The sequence below is a fragment of the Prorops nasuta genome, unplaced genomic scaffold (assembly GCF_024137725.1).
Source record: "Prorops nasuta isolate Cenicafe-Biocafe unplaced genomic scaffold, Cenicafe_Pnas_1.2 PNAS00032, whole genome shotgun sequence".
NCBI classification, from domain to species: domain Eukaryota; kingdom Metazoa; phylum Arthropoda; class Insecta; order Hymenoptera; family Bethylidae; genus Prorops; species Prorops nasuta.
The window spans coordinates 554,530-570,621 of record NW_027116829.1 but is presented as its reverse complement, the minus strand read 5'-3'; the positions used below and the strand labels follow the sequence as shown (position 1 = coordinate 570,621).

The 16,092-nt window shown below is 45.1% G+C and overlaps 1 protein-coding gene across 7 annotated transcripts in view; it reads left to right on the top strand.

Annotated features, from left to right (window-relative positions):
* The window catches only part of LOC136783148 (protein groucho-like), a 148,401-nt gene that overhangs the window by 96,784 nt on the left and 35,525 nt on the right, over positions 1 to 16,092 (top strand). For 3 of the 7 annotated variants that reach the window (XM_066743043.1, XM_066743041.1, XM_066743045.1), the window contains 2 exons: positions 3,244 to 3,307; positions 9,440 to 9,484. In XM_066743043.1, the coding sequence (XP_066599140.1) occupies positions 3,244 to 3,307; positions 9,440 to 9,484 (109 nt within the window). Of the gene's footprint in view, positions 1 to 311; positions 376 to 3,243; positions 3,308 to 9,439; positions 9,485 to 16,092 lie in introns of all 7 variants that reach the window. The other 4 variants (XM_066743040.1, XM_066743044.1, XM_066743046.1 and 1 more) reach the window with 3 other exon arrangements.

The following is a 16,092-nucleotide window of genomic DNA, read 5'->3' as shown; positions in this document are numbered from 1 at the left end:
GCCACTGCGGGGAAGATGAGAGGAGCGCTCGATGCGTATACCTTCTTCTTTTTTTACTCCCCCCCCCCTCTCTCTCTCTCTCTCTCGATTTCTGGAGACTCTGTTAATTTTCAGCAGAGTTTTCCAGGATGCAGAGAGGTTTTTTTTTCTCCCTTTATTCCATGGGGATAATACGAGATAACGCAAGACGATGAGGGAGAAAGATTAAAACGAACGGGGCGGCTCTTCTCTGTGCGACGGTGACTCGAATAACCTGCAAACGACTGGTGGATATTAATGTCTTGTGTTCTTTCTTCTTCCCCTTTATACAGCCTGAAATTGGAGTGCGAGAAACTGGCCAGTGAAAAAATAGAGATTCAGAGGCATTACGTGATGGTAAGCCGTCATAAAGACGGGGAAGGAAATGGTTAGGGGAGGGTACACACCACGCTCTCACACACGCACACGTTTCAAAACTCTCTCTCTCTCTCTCTCTCCTCTTGTCAACTTATGCCTGCCAAACACCCCACGCAATTATACACACTTTTCGTCTCTCTCTCTCTCTCTCTCTCTCTCTCTCTCATATAGTTGTCTCTCTTTGCGCCGCAATCCAATATATATAGATAGATAGATATTTCTCAGTGAAATGAAACCAACGAAGCGTGTTACAATCGGCATTTCTGCTGCGTACAGTGATTTTTTCCAGCGTTTCCTTTTTTCACCGTTTATTGACAAAGCATCCGAACCATTTGGTTTTTTAATTTATTTGGCTACAGCGTCAATTCCCATTTGACGTGCAGAGCAGAAATCTCGTTCTCGTAGTCTGCGCGAACGTAGATGAAAAAATTGGTATATTTTCGGAGAGGAGAGACTTTGCCGTTGGAAAAATCAGACTGACAGCGAGTCAATACTTTTTGTTCCGGCCGAATCCCTTTCGAGAGAGTCTGAATTGTGGAAATAATGGTGCTCTGCCGCTACCGCTGCCGTTGCCGCTGTCGAAGAGAAACGGAATGGGAAGAAAGAGGGGAGAAGGGGGCGGCGGATTAAAAAGAAGACAAAAAAAATATGCAGGGGCTACCGAACGAAAACGGGCTGCGCGCATACCAACGAGCGATAAAAAATAATCCGGCAACATAGACGCGGGCGCGCGGGTGGGGGGGGGGGGGGGGAAGGGAGAGGAGGCGATGCTGGAAAAACCGAGGGAAATTATCGTACGGCCTCCGGCAGCATCGGCTCGCAAAATACTGCCAACAGGAGGGAAAACTCGCGTAAACGCCGCACACTGCGTCTAGCCTAGCTGCTTCTACAACGGGGAAACACCGATGCATCTATATATACGTAGATACGTGTAGCATCCGCGCGGAATCGCCATTGCACCCGGCTCTACTCTCTTCTGGGACTGAACAAAAGTATTCGCGCGGTCTCTCGTGGCGTCGCCGTTAAAAAATTTACCGCGTCCATAAAGTTTGGAAGCCGAAGCTATAGCTGCCGCTATACGCGCTGCATCATTCAAGTCGCTCTCGATCTCGCGTCTCTCGCCGCGACCCTCGCGTTAATCGAAAATTCACTCTTTTATTCAAACGCGCGTTACGGCCATTAGCCACCGACGTTTCCCTTTAACTATCGTCGTGCCCCCCACACCGCGCCGAGCTTTCACAATTGAAAATTAAAAATCAATAATTCTCATCGAATCGCCCTTCCCCCCTCCTCCCCCAACTCGATAATTTTATTTATCAACGATTATTCGAGTCATCCATAAAATACCCGACACGCGATATCCGCTAAAAATACCAGTGTCAAATTAGCACACCAAACTTTAAAAATGGAAAAATACCATGCAGTTCTGGTTGCACCCGGACAAGTTCTACAGCTCTTTGCTATTTTTCAAAAAAGTTCTACAGTTTAAACTCGAAAAACTAGAGAAAGATGATGCGCGGTGCCAAGTTTACATTCTCTATAATATTCAAACGCTAATTTCCTTTAAACTAAAAGTCCTATCGATAAAAACTATTAGACATATTTGTAGAACTCTTTGGGGTGCCATTGGAATTCTAATTAAAAATGGAAAATTAAAGAAATAAATTTTTTTTCTAATTATCCATTTTTAAAATTCGGGGTGCTAACTTCACACTGGTGCTAAAAATCAATCGTCATCAGATTTTCCCTCCTTCTCGACATTTTTGTATTTGTATGTTTTCTGCAAATCGCGCCATATTCCACAAACGCGGCTAACAAAAAAACAAAAAAAAAGAAGAGAGTATAGTGGAAACGAACGAGTCCTCTCTCACTAGATGCATCGACGTACATACATCTACATGTGCGTATATAATTAATCGGTAATTTTCCCCGTCGGTTGGAAATTTTGCAATTTTCAGATCTGATTTCGCTCACCAATGTACAGATATTACGGATTACGTTAATAAGAGGAAATGGAGAGATTACCAATTATCGGTTGGGCGAATTGTAATAAATTCGACAGACGCGTGCGCAAATTATTGGGGGGGGGGGGGGGGGGGATGATTGCCATTGGCTATCCGCGCATGCTTCCCACAACAAATACGTAAGCTGCAAATTAACGGACGGACATGCACGTATAATAATGACTGTTTTTGCGTCGGTATTCGACTCTGACACGCGTGCACCGGTACACCGATACTGCAGGCTTTATAACCGATACACGTGGATTGCAAGAGAGAGAGAGAGAGATGGGGGGGGGGGGGGTGGAAGGGTATACGTTAAATACGTATAGAGAGACAAACACACGATAGGCAGCGTGTAATAATTACTATCGATGTTCGTTGCGGCTGCACTAATTGTGTGTTTTTAATGGCTTGGCTGTGCACCACCATCACCACTATACTACCACTACCACTACACCATCACCCCTTCGCAATTTCCTCCAATGGGCTATGCGCGATTTTATCGACGAATTCACGATCAAGTTTCGACATATTCGTGGAATCGTTGAAATCTCGCCGTTTCTCTTTCATCGGATGTATACGCACATATGTAAATGTATATAGCATTTATCTCTCTAATTAATAAGCACTCATCAATTTCACCCATTAAATCATCGAACACGATTCGGTCAATTATACCGGCAGGCACCTTCTCGTTCGATGAACGCCAGCCAACTCTCCCCCCTTCCCCTTCCCCTCTCCACCAACCCACTTCTATCGCCCAATAAAAATGCTTTTGAATGTTGCCTTGCGCACTTACTAATGTCTAGCTTACACGTGCATTTTCCTTGCTTGTTCTGTCCAGTATTAAATTGGAGCTGGAGAAACTCGCCCAGGAGAAGACCGAGATGCAGCGCCACTACGTCATGGTGAGTCCCAAGGTCACGACGATACTTCGTCCTCGAAGATGAAATTATTTCCTCGACTTCCGAAGATTTCACACTCTTTACCTATATATATAGTTTTTCCTAGCTATTTTTATTATCCCTCCTCCCCTCGATCCTTACTTCCCAATGTACCATAAGCGTTTCTTTTCTCTCTTAATTATATATATATATATATACATATAAGATAAACATCCGCATATACGTTGAGCGGATAAGCCAAGCTGTGTGAAATTGGGTCGAAATGCTAGAATAATGAAATAATAATAATACATATAAGAGCGAGGCGTAGTAGGGGCGCTATACGTGTATAGGAGGATAATCCAGTGGCTCGACTCGTGGGTGTCGCAGGATGGATGGATGGTAGCCACGACGACTGATCGCGCGATGATTGGGTAAGAATGCGAGGCGCAAAAGTTGCGCGCGCGAGAGCTATATCGCGTGTTTATCGCGTCAGGGGTACACGATCGTCGAGAAACAGGCTAAGTTTATTTAAGCGATGTCCAGGACGTATCTGATGGTTACAACGCTCGATTATTAGCCCTCTGCACGCGAGTGACGGACGTTTCCGTCACGTGACCGTCGCGGCGTCGCGCCTCGTTCGCCGCTCGCTTATTCCGATCTCATTTAAATTTCACGCGGTTACGCCCCCTGATAAAACAGACTCTGCATATATTTCATAATAATACGCGCACCGAATAAATTTCATGCGCAACCAACTCTTTTCTAATTTTCCATCGTCCACGTCTTTTTGGTCATTTACGTTTTATATAATAATATATATAGCAGAGTCGTTGGAACGGTTCTTATAATCGAATCAGAGGAGGGAAGTCGCTTTAGTCGCGCGGACGTTCACGCGATCGTCCTGCAGAGACGAAGAGCACGGAATACGCAGGTTTTCCAACCGATAGGAACGTATGTGTATCTCGCGCAGCTTCGGTGCAAGACTCTATCGTCTCGAGGAATATCTATCGTGTGTAAGAGTACATGTAGTATGTATACGCGCAGTAGCGTCTAATTTATTGGAGAGAACGATGTAAATGTGACTGGACGTAAAATGCACTGGCCGGATCGAACGGGGAAATTCCACGTGATCGATCGATCCAATCCCCCGAAAGACGGATTTTCTTTCGACGCGGAAATTATGTGCAATATATCCGTCAGAGGCGAGGCACACACTCGTTTGTAGCACTGGCGCTCGCACTCGCACGATTCGTGTGGCTATAACGGAGCGCGATATGACCGTACGCCATGGGGCATTACACGCTTTTACGACTCTTTCGCGTAATTGTCGGCCTCGTGAACCTTTATGAACCTGGAGATATCGGCGAGCGAGCCAGCGGCTCGATCGTCGCCCCGCACTTGACTAGCCTAACCCGATACTCGCGATCGCCGCAATTTTCACTCCTTCAGCTCGTTCGACCGTGAAAATTTGATTTTCGAGAAAACTCGTTGATTTTCCCCTCTTGTCCACGCGCCGCTATTACACCGTGCGTCAATTTTTCCTCTTTCTTTTTAAATTTATTTCCGGCATACGTGTGTATAGGTATGCATGTCTCGTTGTGTTCGAGTTTGGAGTTTTTCCCTCCCTGCGAAACAGTCGGATTCGTCTGGTTTTCGGCGCAGGCGGATGATATCCGGCTGCACGATGACACTGCGCTACGTGCCGCGGGGAAGAAGGATCCATTGGAAATTTCTTTTAATCGAACCGTGACACGGAGGTTCAGCGCCCTACTCCCCCTCTCCATCTCTACCGCGGCGCGCAGCATCGATTTTTACTCAATTTACCCTGCGAAATCTTGCCGCTGACGAAGAAAAACACGGTGGAATTTTCAAATTCATGCGCGTCAATCGCCGACAAGCTTATGCTTCAACTCTTGTAACTTTTGATTATATACGAAAATTTCCAAGCGAAAACATGGCTAAACTCCCGCTATTTTCATTACCGACCCAACTACCTAGAATATAATTATACAATCCGGTAATTCTCTCCGTGGAATATATTAGCAACTTTCGGATTGTTGAATATTGCGAGCCCTGCCAATTTTGGTTGAATTTTCTCTTTAGAAAAAAGCCGCATACAGTAATAGGTTGTGCAATAGAGCGAGGGAAAGACTGCATCTCCTCTCCTCGAGTGTTTTACCAGTGAACGCGCTATATATATATATATATATATATATTTCCGGTGCGTAACGCGCAACTTTGGCGAATGATAATTATAGGAGTTGCATCACGCGTGGCATATATTGGTTATAGCGGCGGAGGACCGGTCACGCGCGTTCCTCGAACGAGCTTTAACGATGCACCGCCTAGCCTATACTCTAGCTGCTCCACTACTACTACTACTCCATATACACACTGTAAAATGTACTACGCGTGCTATCCGCAGACTGGAGGAGCTAGAGAAGGCGTAAACTTGTGCCGACGCTTTACGATCAATCCAAGATGCATTGCAAATGAGTGTATTTCGGGAATTAACGTCTTCGGATTACCATCAACTTACGACGACGACGACGACGACTACGACGTCGTCGTCGTCTCGCGTCGCTTTAATAGAATCCAACGCTGACTTGGCCTCGTTTATCAGCTTTAACGTCGAGCAACACTCATTGAATCTCGCATTTGCATAAATTTTACGGCTGGATACTCGTTCCTCGAAATAATGCACTGTAACGAAATCTCCTATCGCGCGCCTAACACCCGGCAAAAACACACGCGTGCCTTCTCCTACACAATCCCACAAACAATCTCATATATAGATATATAGAACACTTGGCGAGTTTCTAATCTTTAAATATACTCTATCGCTCATATAGCAACAACATCGAACGATTGATCGTACCACACACATACACACGCACACACTCGCTTCTTCTTTTTATAACGTTATAAAATAGCTCTGTCTAGTCGAAAGCTGTATATATGTATACTCTCCTAATTTATCTCCTCTCATTACGATCGTCTCGAGTAGAAAGAATCGTGTGAAATTTTACGGTGGCGATTTTTCTTTTTGCAAAGAACCTCGTACAGGATGTTTGTCATTTGTAATAGCTATAGATGTGAAGAGGACGACGTACCGAATCGAGCATGTAGACTGCTATAATTTTAATCGAATGTATATAGGAGAGAGAGAGAGAGAGAGAGTACGGTCTGTCGTTAGTGAGAATTTAATGTTGACGATGTCGGGGTTGCGGCTGACATTTCTGCTCGGCTTGCAGTGTTTTGCTCGTATTAAGCGTGTCGCTTCGCAAGTAACATCTCCGGTCTCGCAATAATTAAGACTCTGACCTGCCGGCAGCGCCAGCACCAGCGCCAGCGCCAGCGGTGCTTGGGGGCTGAAGTCTATTAATTAAAGGCCAATTACTTCCCAGAGCGACGAGCTTAGCGCGCGCGGGTGGTGAGGGACCGAGAGAGGGAGAGAGAGAGAGAGAGGCTGCTGCTCCCCAGCTGTTCCGGAATCTCTCTCTCTCTCTCTCACCCCCTCCCCCTCGAGCCCCCAAGATCCTACGCGATATTTAGAACGCGCTTAATTCTCGTTACACGCCCCGTACTTTGTTCGCGCTAATTGTCCCAGCGCCTATATAGCTGCTGCTTGCCATCGTTATAACCCAATAGAAACTTCGATTAAAACGCGACACCCCCGCCGCCTTCCTCTCGCGCCCCAAAATTTCGTTAAAATAGCGCTACGCGCGAAATTGATCCCTGATGAAATCCCGGAAATTGGATTTTTCGCCAATCTCTCCCCCCTCCCCCTCTACGGCTATACTCTTTCCCGCAGTGGTATACATATATATATATATAGGATTCCTTCGCGCTTCGTCGACTCCTCTCTCTCTCTCTCTCTCTCTCTCGTCTCGTTCCATTCCAATGTTCCATAAACTTTATACGAGCGTGTTCAATTCTTAAGATACAATTGTTCGATAGGAGATCGTTCTCGATACGTGCACTACAGGCTTCCTAATTGAGGAAAATAAAAGAGAGAACTCGACAGCCGGTGGCTGATTTTTGAGGTACACCGATAACGATCGTATATGGTAGATCGTTTACGATAGATTACGAAATATTCCGGTGAATTGAGTCGTGTACCAGGCGATGGGCACAAAATGAGACAAACCAGTGTATACGTGTGCGTCCATGTACTATACGTATACATTTATCGCGACAGACACACGTACGGTATATATGATACGCCAAGGTGTTGCCTTCAATTAAGACCGGTTTCTCGAAATATCTTATAATAAACCCTCTATACATATATATAGGCATAGAATACAGCTCGCTTACAAGACCCTATCGATTTGCTCGTTTCAGCCAATTCCCCAACCGCGCGCCGACACTGCCTTTCAACCGCATTTTCGCTCATTCCATTAATCAGATCCCACAACATCACACACACACACACACACACACAACTCGCTACTTTTTACACACTTGCCTCTTTTAATGTACCAGAAGCAGTTTACGCCACTCAATTACCGTGTACTCGTATACTATTTCAATTATTCATTCGTCGCTATACATTGTATATATCTATATATGCATGCAATACGATATAATTAATCAGTTGGCCAAAGATTTTTCATGATCGTTTTGACGGTGAAGCCAATTGATGCGGCGGTTATGCATAATTTCTCCCTCTCTCTGTCTTTTTTTCGTTTGGGAGTTGCGGACGGTCGGTTAAGTTAAACGTTATAGACGATAAAGGGCAATGTAAATGCACTGCAGGCGGCGCGGGGGAGGGAGAAGTCGATGCGAAGCGAGCAGAGCGCTGCTCTCCTCGGCATGCAGCGACGAGAAAAAGTAGCGTCTCTCGCGAGTTTAACGAGCATCCTGAATGAGCTCGCGTTATAACGGTGCGAGCCGATGAGCGTTGTGAAAGTGCCTTTAGTAGCCCATTCCACCCGCGCTCACCTTACCCGCACAGCTCGTAAAAAGCCAAGCTTCGACCGAACAGTATCCCTAGCCCTTCCCCTTCTACAAGAATCGAGCTTTTTGCAATTCTCCCAACAACCCTGAAAGCTCTAAAAAATTATGCAAATTCACCCTGCCAAACCGACGTAAAAAATTCTCATTAAAAATGAAACCCAATCACGCAGAGTAACGTCGTAAAGCGAGACACTGATTTCGGGATGAAACGATTGGGCTGGCGGGGGGGGGGGGGGGTTCTACGTAAACCTTGGCATTTATACAAATTGCGCGTCGCTGAAGAGATGAAGAGCGAGGACAACTTTTTATCTGCGTAAACTCTAATGTAGTGGACCGGAGATGTGTCGCGAGGAAAGAGAAATTAGCGAGTGTGTGTGTGTGTGTGTGTGTGTGTGTGTGTGTGTGTGTGTGTTTAGTATATAACGAGAGGAAAAAAAACGCCTGTGGTACGAGCCCTTACGTTTTGGAACTTTGATCATATCCCAGCTTCTTGTTAGAGCAATTTGTACCGGTAAACTTTTCACTTGCTGCGTGGCGAAAACTCGGTCAAGCATGCTCCCGAGCTTCTCTCGATATATATATATATATATATAAAAGGAAAAAGTGCTCTCGGCTCTGATATTAATTGCGAATTTTGTGCAAGAGATAAAAAAATAACGCACCGCTTTTTGCATGGCAAATATTCTAGATACTCTTATTCCATTGAAATGCTAAAAATGCTCCGTTAGCATTGGACCAATGAAAAAAATTCCCTCTGCGCGCAAGGTGTTCCGATAAATTTGTACATTGATTGTACATTAATACATTAAATTTTCCAATTTGCGTTCAAACGGATTTCATGTACGATTAAAACAATATTCGTTTATAATCAAGTGGGATTAAAGTGAAGCGAAAATCAGAGAGTAGATAATTTTGCATATACAGTTTGATTCCATTAAATCGAAATAAATGTAGAGAGCTGATGAAAAGCGTAGGAGGATATTGCGGTGCATTATATAATTGCAGTTTTGCAGGGGTAAAATTGCATATACTTTCGGAATACATGTACGGCTTGCGCGCAGAGTCCGAGGGACGTGTCGTTGCACACAAAGCATGAGAAAAACGCTTTCGCATGTTTATATCTGTCGCTTTTCTCACTGTAACCGAGAGAGAAAAATTACCTCCTAATAATACAGTTTTTTCTCATTCCAGTACTACGAGATGTCGTACGGCCTCAACGTGGAAATGCACAAACAGGTGAGTCTTGCCATAAAATTTCACAACCTTTCCTATATATATTGTTCTCGAGCGCGTTGGAAAAATCAGAGAGGATTTTCATTTCTTTTCCCTTCTCTTCTCTCTTTATACTCTTTCGATTATATTCGCAAGTTTATGTATAATTAAATTTAAATTACCTCGTCCCTTTATCAAATATTTATCGCATCAAATTAATGAATTGTAATTACACGTATATTCACATAGTTCATTCTATATTTATCAAATTACATGCCACGTGTTTTATTAATATTTGAGTAAACGTTAAACGATCATATTACCTTTTATAAAATTTATTTACTTATCGATCGAGTTTCAAGCTGATGTAAATAATTGCCTGGTATATTCTGGTATTCCCCCCCCCCCCCCCCTGCCGTTTATATGTATAGCACTTTCGATTTAATGCATTGATAAGTGAATCGAGTAAAAATTGCACGATAGACTGCAAACTACGGGTGGAAAACGGCAGGTAAGGGAAACACGATTTTCACGCACAAATGACTTTTCATCAAGGCCGTTAAGCTGGCAGGCTTATCGTGCTCGCGAGAGTCGCGTTCTCTAGCTCCTTCTCCATGCAGCGATATACCTCGCCCACTCGTCTCTTGAGCTCGCGTACATAAAAAACCTCACTGAGTTGAAAAAATGTCACCCAATTTTTTTATTTCCACGCAAATAAATAAGCCGGAAAGTCGATCTTCTGTTGCGCCTCTCACAGATGCGTGCTATATGTACCTATATACACTAAAAAAAAAAAAATATTATTCGATCGTGTGGCGTCATGGATATATCCATCGAATTAATTATAAGAACGCGCACGAGTATGATTTTTCATTATGGGTCATTAAACGCGCAGGTTTATCGCGTTTAACGGACGCGCAATCCTTGGTGGGGGGGGTTGGCCCGTACGTCCATTTATGATGTGCGCGCACGTAATATCATTCGGGTCGAGTTATTAATCGTCCAGCAGACTCGTTGTGCGCGACCCTTAATCCCAAATTAAAGGGGGAGCACGACGATGGGCTGGCTCCCCTTTTCCCGGATTAGGGGATGATTTCCAACCCCTCTGGGGTAGCCTATTGAATAAATATGTAAACAAGGTAATAACATGCAAATATCATGGCCAGGCCGAATCTTTTCCAATTCGAAAAGCCCTAATCCTCCACTGCTATCTGGCAAATTATTTTCATCCATCCTCTCCCTCTTTCTGCCCCTCCAAATTATACATGTATATGCTAGAAATTTGTACGTGTGTGCACCGATACACAAAGTAAATCTCTCTATTCCCGTAGATATCTATCCTATTGAATAAATAAAATTGCAATTGAACTTGGTACTTGCTCCTGGGATGAATTTATCGTGCGCTTCGCGTTGCAACTAGTCAAGTGCGTGTTTTACCATATAGATAAACAGGGATGAGAGGAACGAGATGTGTATAATATGTGCAGAGAGAGAGAGAGAGAGAGAGAGAGAGAGAGAGAGAGAGAGAGAGAGAGAGAGAGAGAGAGAGAGAGAGAGAGAGAGAGAGACGTTACGGTGGAGGAAACTCGAGAATAATTAGAAGAGGGTGGAGAGGAAAAATGTATCGCAATTATAGCGTCAAGGGCTTGCCTCATGAAAATCCAAAGACTATATTGACCTAATGAACGTTTTAAGAGTTTACCCGAGAGATGTTGGTACTTTTTGGGTATTAGGTGCGTCCTTTCTTGTAATGGGGGTTAGGGTGGAGCAGGCAGGCAGGCAGGCAGTGTTTAAATACAGGCCCCTAATAGCGATCCGTTTGTCGAGCAAATATCCCTCGGGCGAATCGCGTCTGCATTATCAGTCAGAGCCCGACGAGTTCTTCGGATACTTGCGGATCCTCCCTCTCTCTCTCTCTCTCTCTTCCATGAAATCTCCGTTAGCTGCCTTCGTTTTCCCCGCACGCCTCGCGTATCTATCATTCTGATCGATCGATTTGAATTTCCCGCCTCACAGGGAGGCCTCCCCCCCCCCCTCCTCACCGTATACACGCCAGCTCGTGACTCGCCTCGGAAATATCCTCGCGCATTTCTTTCCACGTCCTCCTTTCTTATCCCTCCTTAAATATATATATATATATATATATATATATATATATATATATATATATATATATATAGCTTCTCTCGTTCCTTTTTATTAGCCACTATTTTTCGCTCTTCCACCTCTCGTATTTAAGAAAAAAGCAAAGATGCTGTCGATGAAGGATCGCAGCATATTGTTATTATCCCCTGCTATATTAATAATATTCCAGTCTCTTTTATCGCGTTATCGCATCCTCTCCCCTCGAAATTCTTATTCCTCGTTATTGAATTAGCGATTTTAAAAATGACGCAATTTTCGGTGAAATTATTTCTCGAAGGAGATTCGCCGGCGAGCGAGGAAGAGGAGGAGGAATGCAAATGAAATTGCTGGTAAATTTCTCTGACGTCCGCTCCGCTAGGAAAGAGTGGAGAATCTTAGTGGCATGGAAATAAAAGGAAATTCAGCTCCTTTTTTCCGGGCTTTTCCTCCCTTTTACATTACCCTTAGGATTTCTCCCTCGCTTCCTCACCTGCAGACTCCTTAGTCCCAGACGTGACGGGAATAATGCCGTCGTTTATTGAATATTTAGCAGCTACCCCAACCGAATTCAACGCCATCCCTCTATTCTCTCCCCCACCTTATATATATTCTTCTTCCCTTCTCTCTCTCTCGCACTATAGTAGCTACTCTACTTTTTCCCTCTTCTTCCTTTCTTTCATTCCCGCGGCTCTTACGATCCTCCCCTAAATCGTAAATCGAGCAAGTTCCAGACCATTCATAAATTAGCTCCACCAAATCAGATATATATGTCTGACAAAAAGCTTTTATGAGAAAAAACTCGCCCTTCCTTCCTTCCTTCCTTCCCTCCCCCCAGCATTCGACCCAACTTTCCTCTCCCCCTTCCTGTAATTAACCCGTGAAAATCCCACCGAAAATAAAGCATCGTTTCGTCTTAATGGAATTCGCCGTGTTTCTCCGAAGCAAAACTCGTGTCTTGAAATTCATGCTGCGCGAGCTCTTTTACAGTTATCGCTGAAAAAGCTCTCGTTGCACGGTAGACTCTATATATATATATATATATAGGTATATACATACAGCACACCGTCGTTATATATCGCTCCTTAATCGAGCGATATAGTTGAGCGGGAAAAATGCGGGAAAGCGATCAATTTTCGTTAATTGCTGGATGAACGTGGTCGAGGAAGATCGGTGTGAGGGGCGGGTTGGGGGGGGGCAGCTGGTAGCAGGGGTAGTGTGTGTAACAGGTCACGAGGGGTGATGGATGATGATGACGACGGTAATTGTCGCGAATTACGCTCGTTAATTACGGGGAGCCGAGGTGGCTCGTGTTTACAGCGCCATTCGCGGACACTTGCGTGGCGAGGGGGGGGGGGGGGGGGAGAGGGAGCGGCGGCTCTATTAATATTCGAACGATAAACTCGTCCGAATTTCATCTCCCTCCCCCTCTCCTCCTCACCATCCATCGTTTTCGTTGATTCTCGCAGAAATGGCTATCGCCATTTTTAGCCCGCGCCGCGCCGCCCCGTATAGAACAGTGGCTCGTCATAAACGCGAGCGATTAATTATACGATACGTAGCAACCGGTGGTGCATCCCGCGGTTTTCCCGTTGCTCCCGGCCAAAATCTACCTCCCCACCCCCTCCTCCTCCTTCACCAAACTCCCATCATCAGCCCCTCCCTGGGCTCGCGCACCGCGTTAATTACGACCAAAAACATTCTCACCGTTGCTAATTAATATTTTCAAATCCATCTTTCATTAAAACATCCGTGCCAACTTTGTGGAATTTTCTTTTCTTGTTTCTTTCCCTCACTGCAGTACCGATGACTCTGGCTCGATCGATCCCGGCATCGGTTTTCCCGCCTTGACTCTCGATTATCATCGTAGAATTTTATCGCGGTGTAATTAACGTTTATCGATCCGCCAAAAGTGAGACACGGAAAGTGATCGGTGAGAGAATAATCGACTCGGAACGGTCGATTAATCGTCGTGTTTTCAACCTGCAAGTACCGAGCTGTAATATAATAAATTGTCCGCGAGGAAATGACCATATATTTATATAACGTATTTCATCGATTTACGATATAACCGGTGGTTATCGCGGTGGAAAAATTCGGACTTGAAAAACTTTTCCTGAAATCGAATTCGGTCGGAAGTACGATATATATATATATAGGATGCTTGTCGTAAATCTCGCTTGAATTTATTCCTGCTGGGCAAGGAGGGTGGGTGGGTGCGACTGGGGTAAAAAGCTTTTTCCCCGAAACTCTTGATTTTGCGCGCTTTAATTTATCTGCGGAGTATCGGTGAGCTTGCCACGGCGCAAAAGCTCGACCGAGAGGGTGAGGGGAAAATGACCAGTAATGTAAAAAAAGCAGCAGCCCGACAGTTTTCCAGCACTTTGAATTGAATTCGCTCGATCGAGCTGAATTTATTTATCGCGTTACCTCGGACACTAATATCGCTCGGTATTAATCGGCCAAATGATATTACTCTAATCAAGCGAATGACGTAATATTTGTGAAAGGCATAAAAATTTCATGGGATATTTTTGGCCGACGCGAGGTTTGATATTGCATGCTCTCCCCCCCCCCCTCCCCTAGGATTTTTGATTTGCTTAATTTCATTGGTTATTTATGGGAGAGCGGCTGCGATCATTGGGAGCTTTTCTCATTGTCCAGCGGGACAAGCTGTGTTTTTATTTGCGGCCAACGGCGCGTATTGTAAACGTTTTCGAGCGTTACAGCCGATTTCGCGAGAGAGCCCCGCGGAAATTCACGCATGAAAAGAACGCCGCGCGCACGGGGTAATTCGATTTCGTTGTTTCGCGTCCGACTACCCTCCGTCCTCCTCACCCCCTCCCCCTCCCATGCCACGCCACCCACATTATTCATTTATCGCTTTAACGAGCACATCGAAAAACCTCCACCTTCTCCACTCTCTCTCGTTTTGCATAATATTTCGTTCACCTCTGCGAGCTCGCCAAATATTTTCCCTCTTTCTCCCTCCCTTACTCCCCCCCTCTCACTCGATAAATCTAGCTCTCCGTATTATACCTGATTTTCCATAAATATTCCTTTCATTTTCACCCTTCATAAATCTCCTTTCCCATATATACTACACACTTTCTTCAGCCACGCGACTCATCCTTCTCATCGCTCACTCTCGTCACTATAATCGCCCCGAATAATTAAAATCGTTCGCTTCTATCTCTCTCTCTCCCTCTGATATATCGTTTATGCGCAATTGCCAAGTGTTGTCTGATTTTTTTCGAAAGAGAAGCGGTATAGGCACGGAGGGGAATAGCCGTTATAATTAAAGGTGAAAGAGGGAGGATGTGGGGGAAGTTGTCCGATAAAGCGGAAGTCAAGGGACGTGACTGGCCTAGTGTTTTTTCCGGTTTTTATCGCAGCAGTGACAGGTGCTGGAGGTTAGACTGGATGATCGTGCGCGGCTGTGGAAAAGCTTGGTCGGAAAAGCGGAACGACGAGGTGGATGCGCTATCGGAAAAATAGAGCTTCGCATTTAGCTATATATATATATATATATATATTCCTATACACACTCGCATTTTTCCTCCCTCCGCACGAGTTGGCGCAGGAGTATACACACACAGATTCGTGTTTACACACACACACCGACGTAGTTAGAGACAGGGGGGTGGGTGGAGCGAGAGATTGGCTGGTAAAGCGCGCGCAACTGTGTGGTACACGGTGGCGCTTTGGCAATATGTGCGCGATAAAATATACCCTGAAATGTCTGCCACATCTGAATTCCAGACCGCTAACACACTAGCGGGATCTGCTATACCGACCCCGATACACGAGTCTCGCCACTCGTGATCCTTTCATCCCCCTTTCCACCGCCACCACCGCGCCAACTCCCAACCTACCGGATGTTCGATAAATACGCGCCAGACTCCTCCTACTTCCGCCAACTACACTTTTTCCTCCAGGCGCATCGGGATTTTAGAAATTTTCTAGATAAACGGGTAGAACGTGGTATTTTTTTTTTTTTTTATCGAAAGTAGCATTTGCAGTGAAATTGGCCGGGCGAGAATTGATAATGCGTTCTCCGCGCAGAGATCGAGGCAGAGAAAATGATGCGTTTGGTAAACATCCGGTAGAGGTGTTTACGGTGGATCGTGGTGGTCGTCGCAGCTGCTTTCGGGCTGCTACTGCATGGTGGTAGTGGCTCGTTCCTTCTTTTATGTTCGTCTCTCGGCACTTTTATCGATGCCAGGGTGTTAGCGTTACGCCGGCTATCAACGAGATGCCAAAGGAACGTGTAACAGCCCGAAGCTCTCGAGTGCCGGGGGAGTCGTTAAGAGGTCGACTCCTGCTTCCATAACTCTCTCCTTCTCCTCCCCTTCCTCCTCCTTCTCCTCTTAATTCTCTCCTTTCGCGTTTCGACAAAAAATTTATCATCTCGCTCTCTCTTTCTCTCTACAAATATAACACCACCCCTTCCCTCGTTAAATCTCGCCGCGGACAAACAAACACTATATACCATATTCCATTGTTCCCTA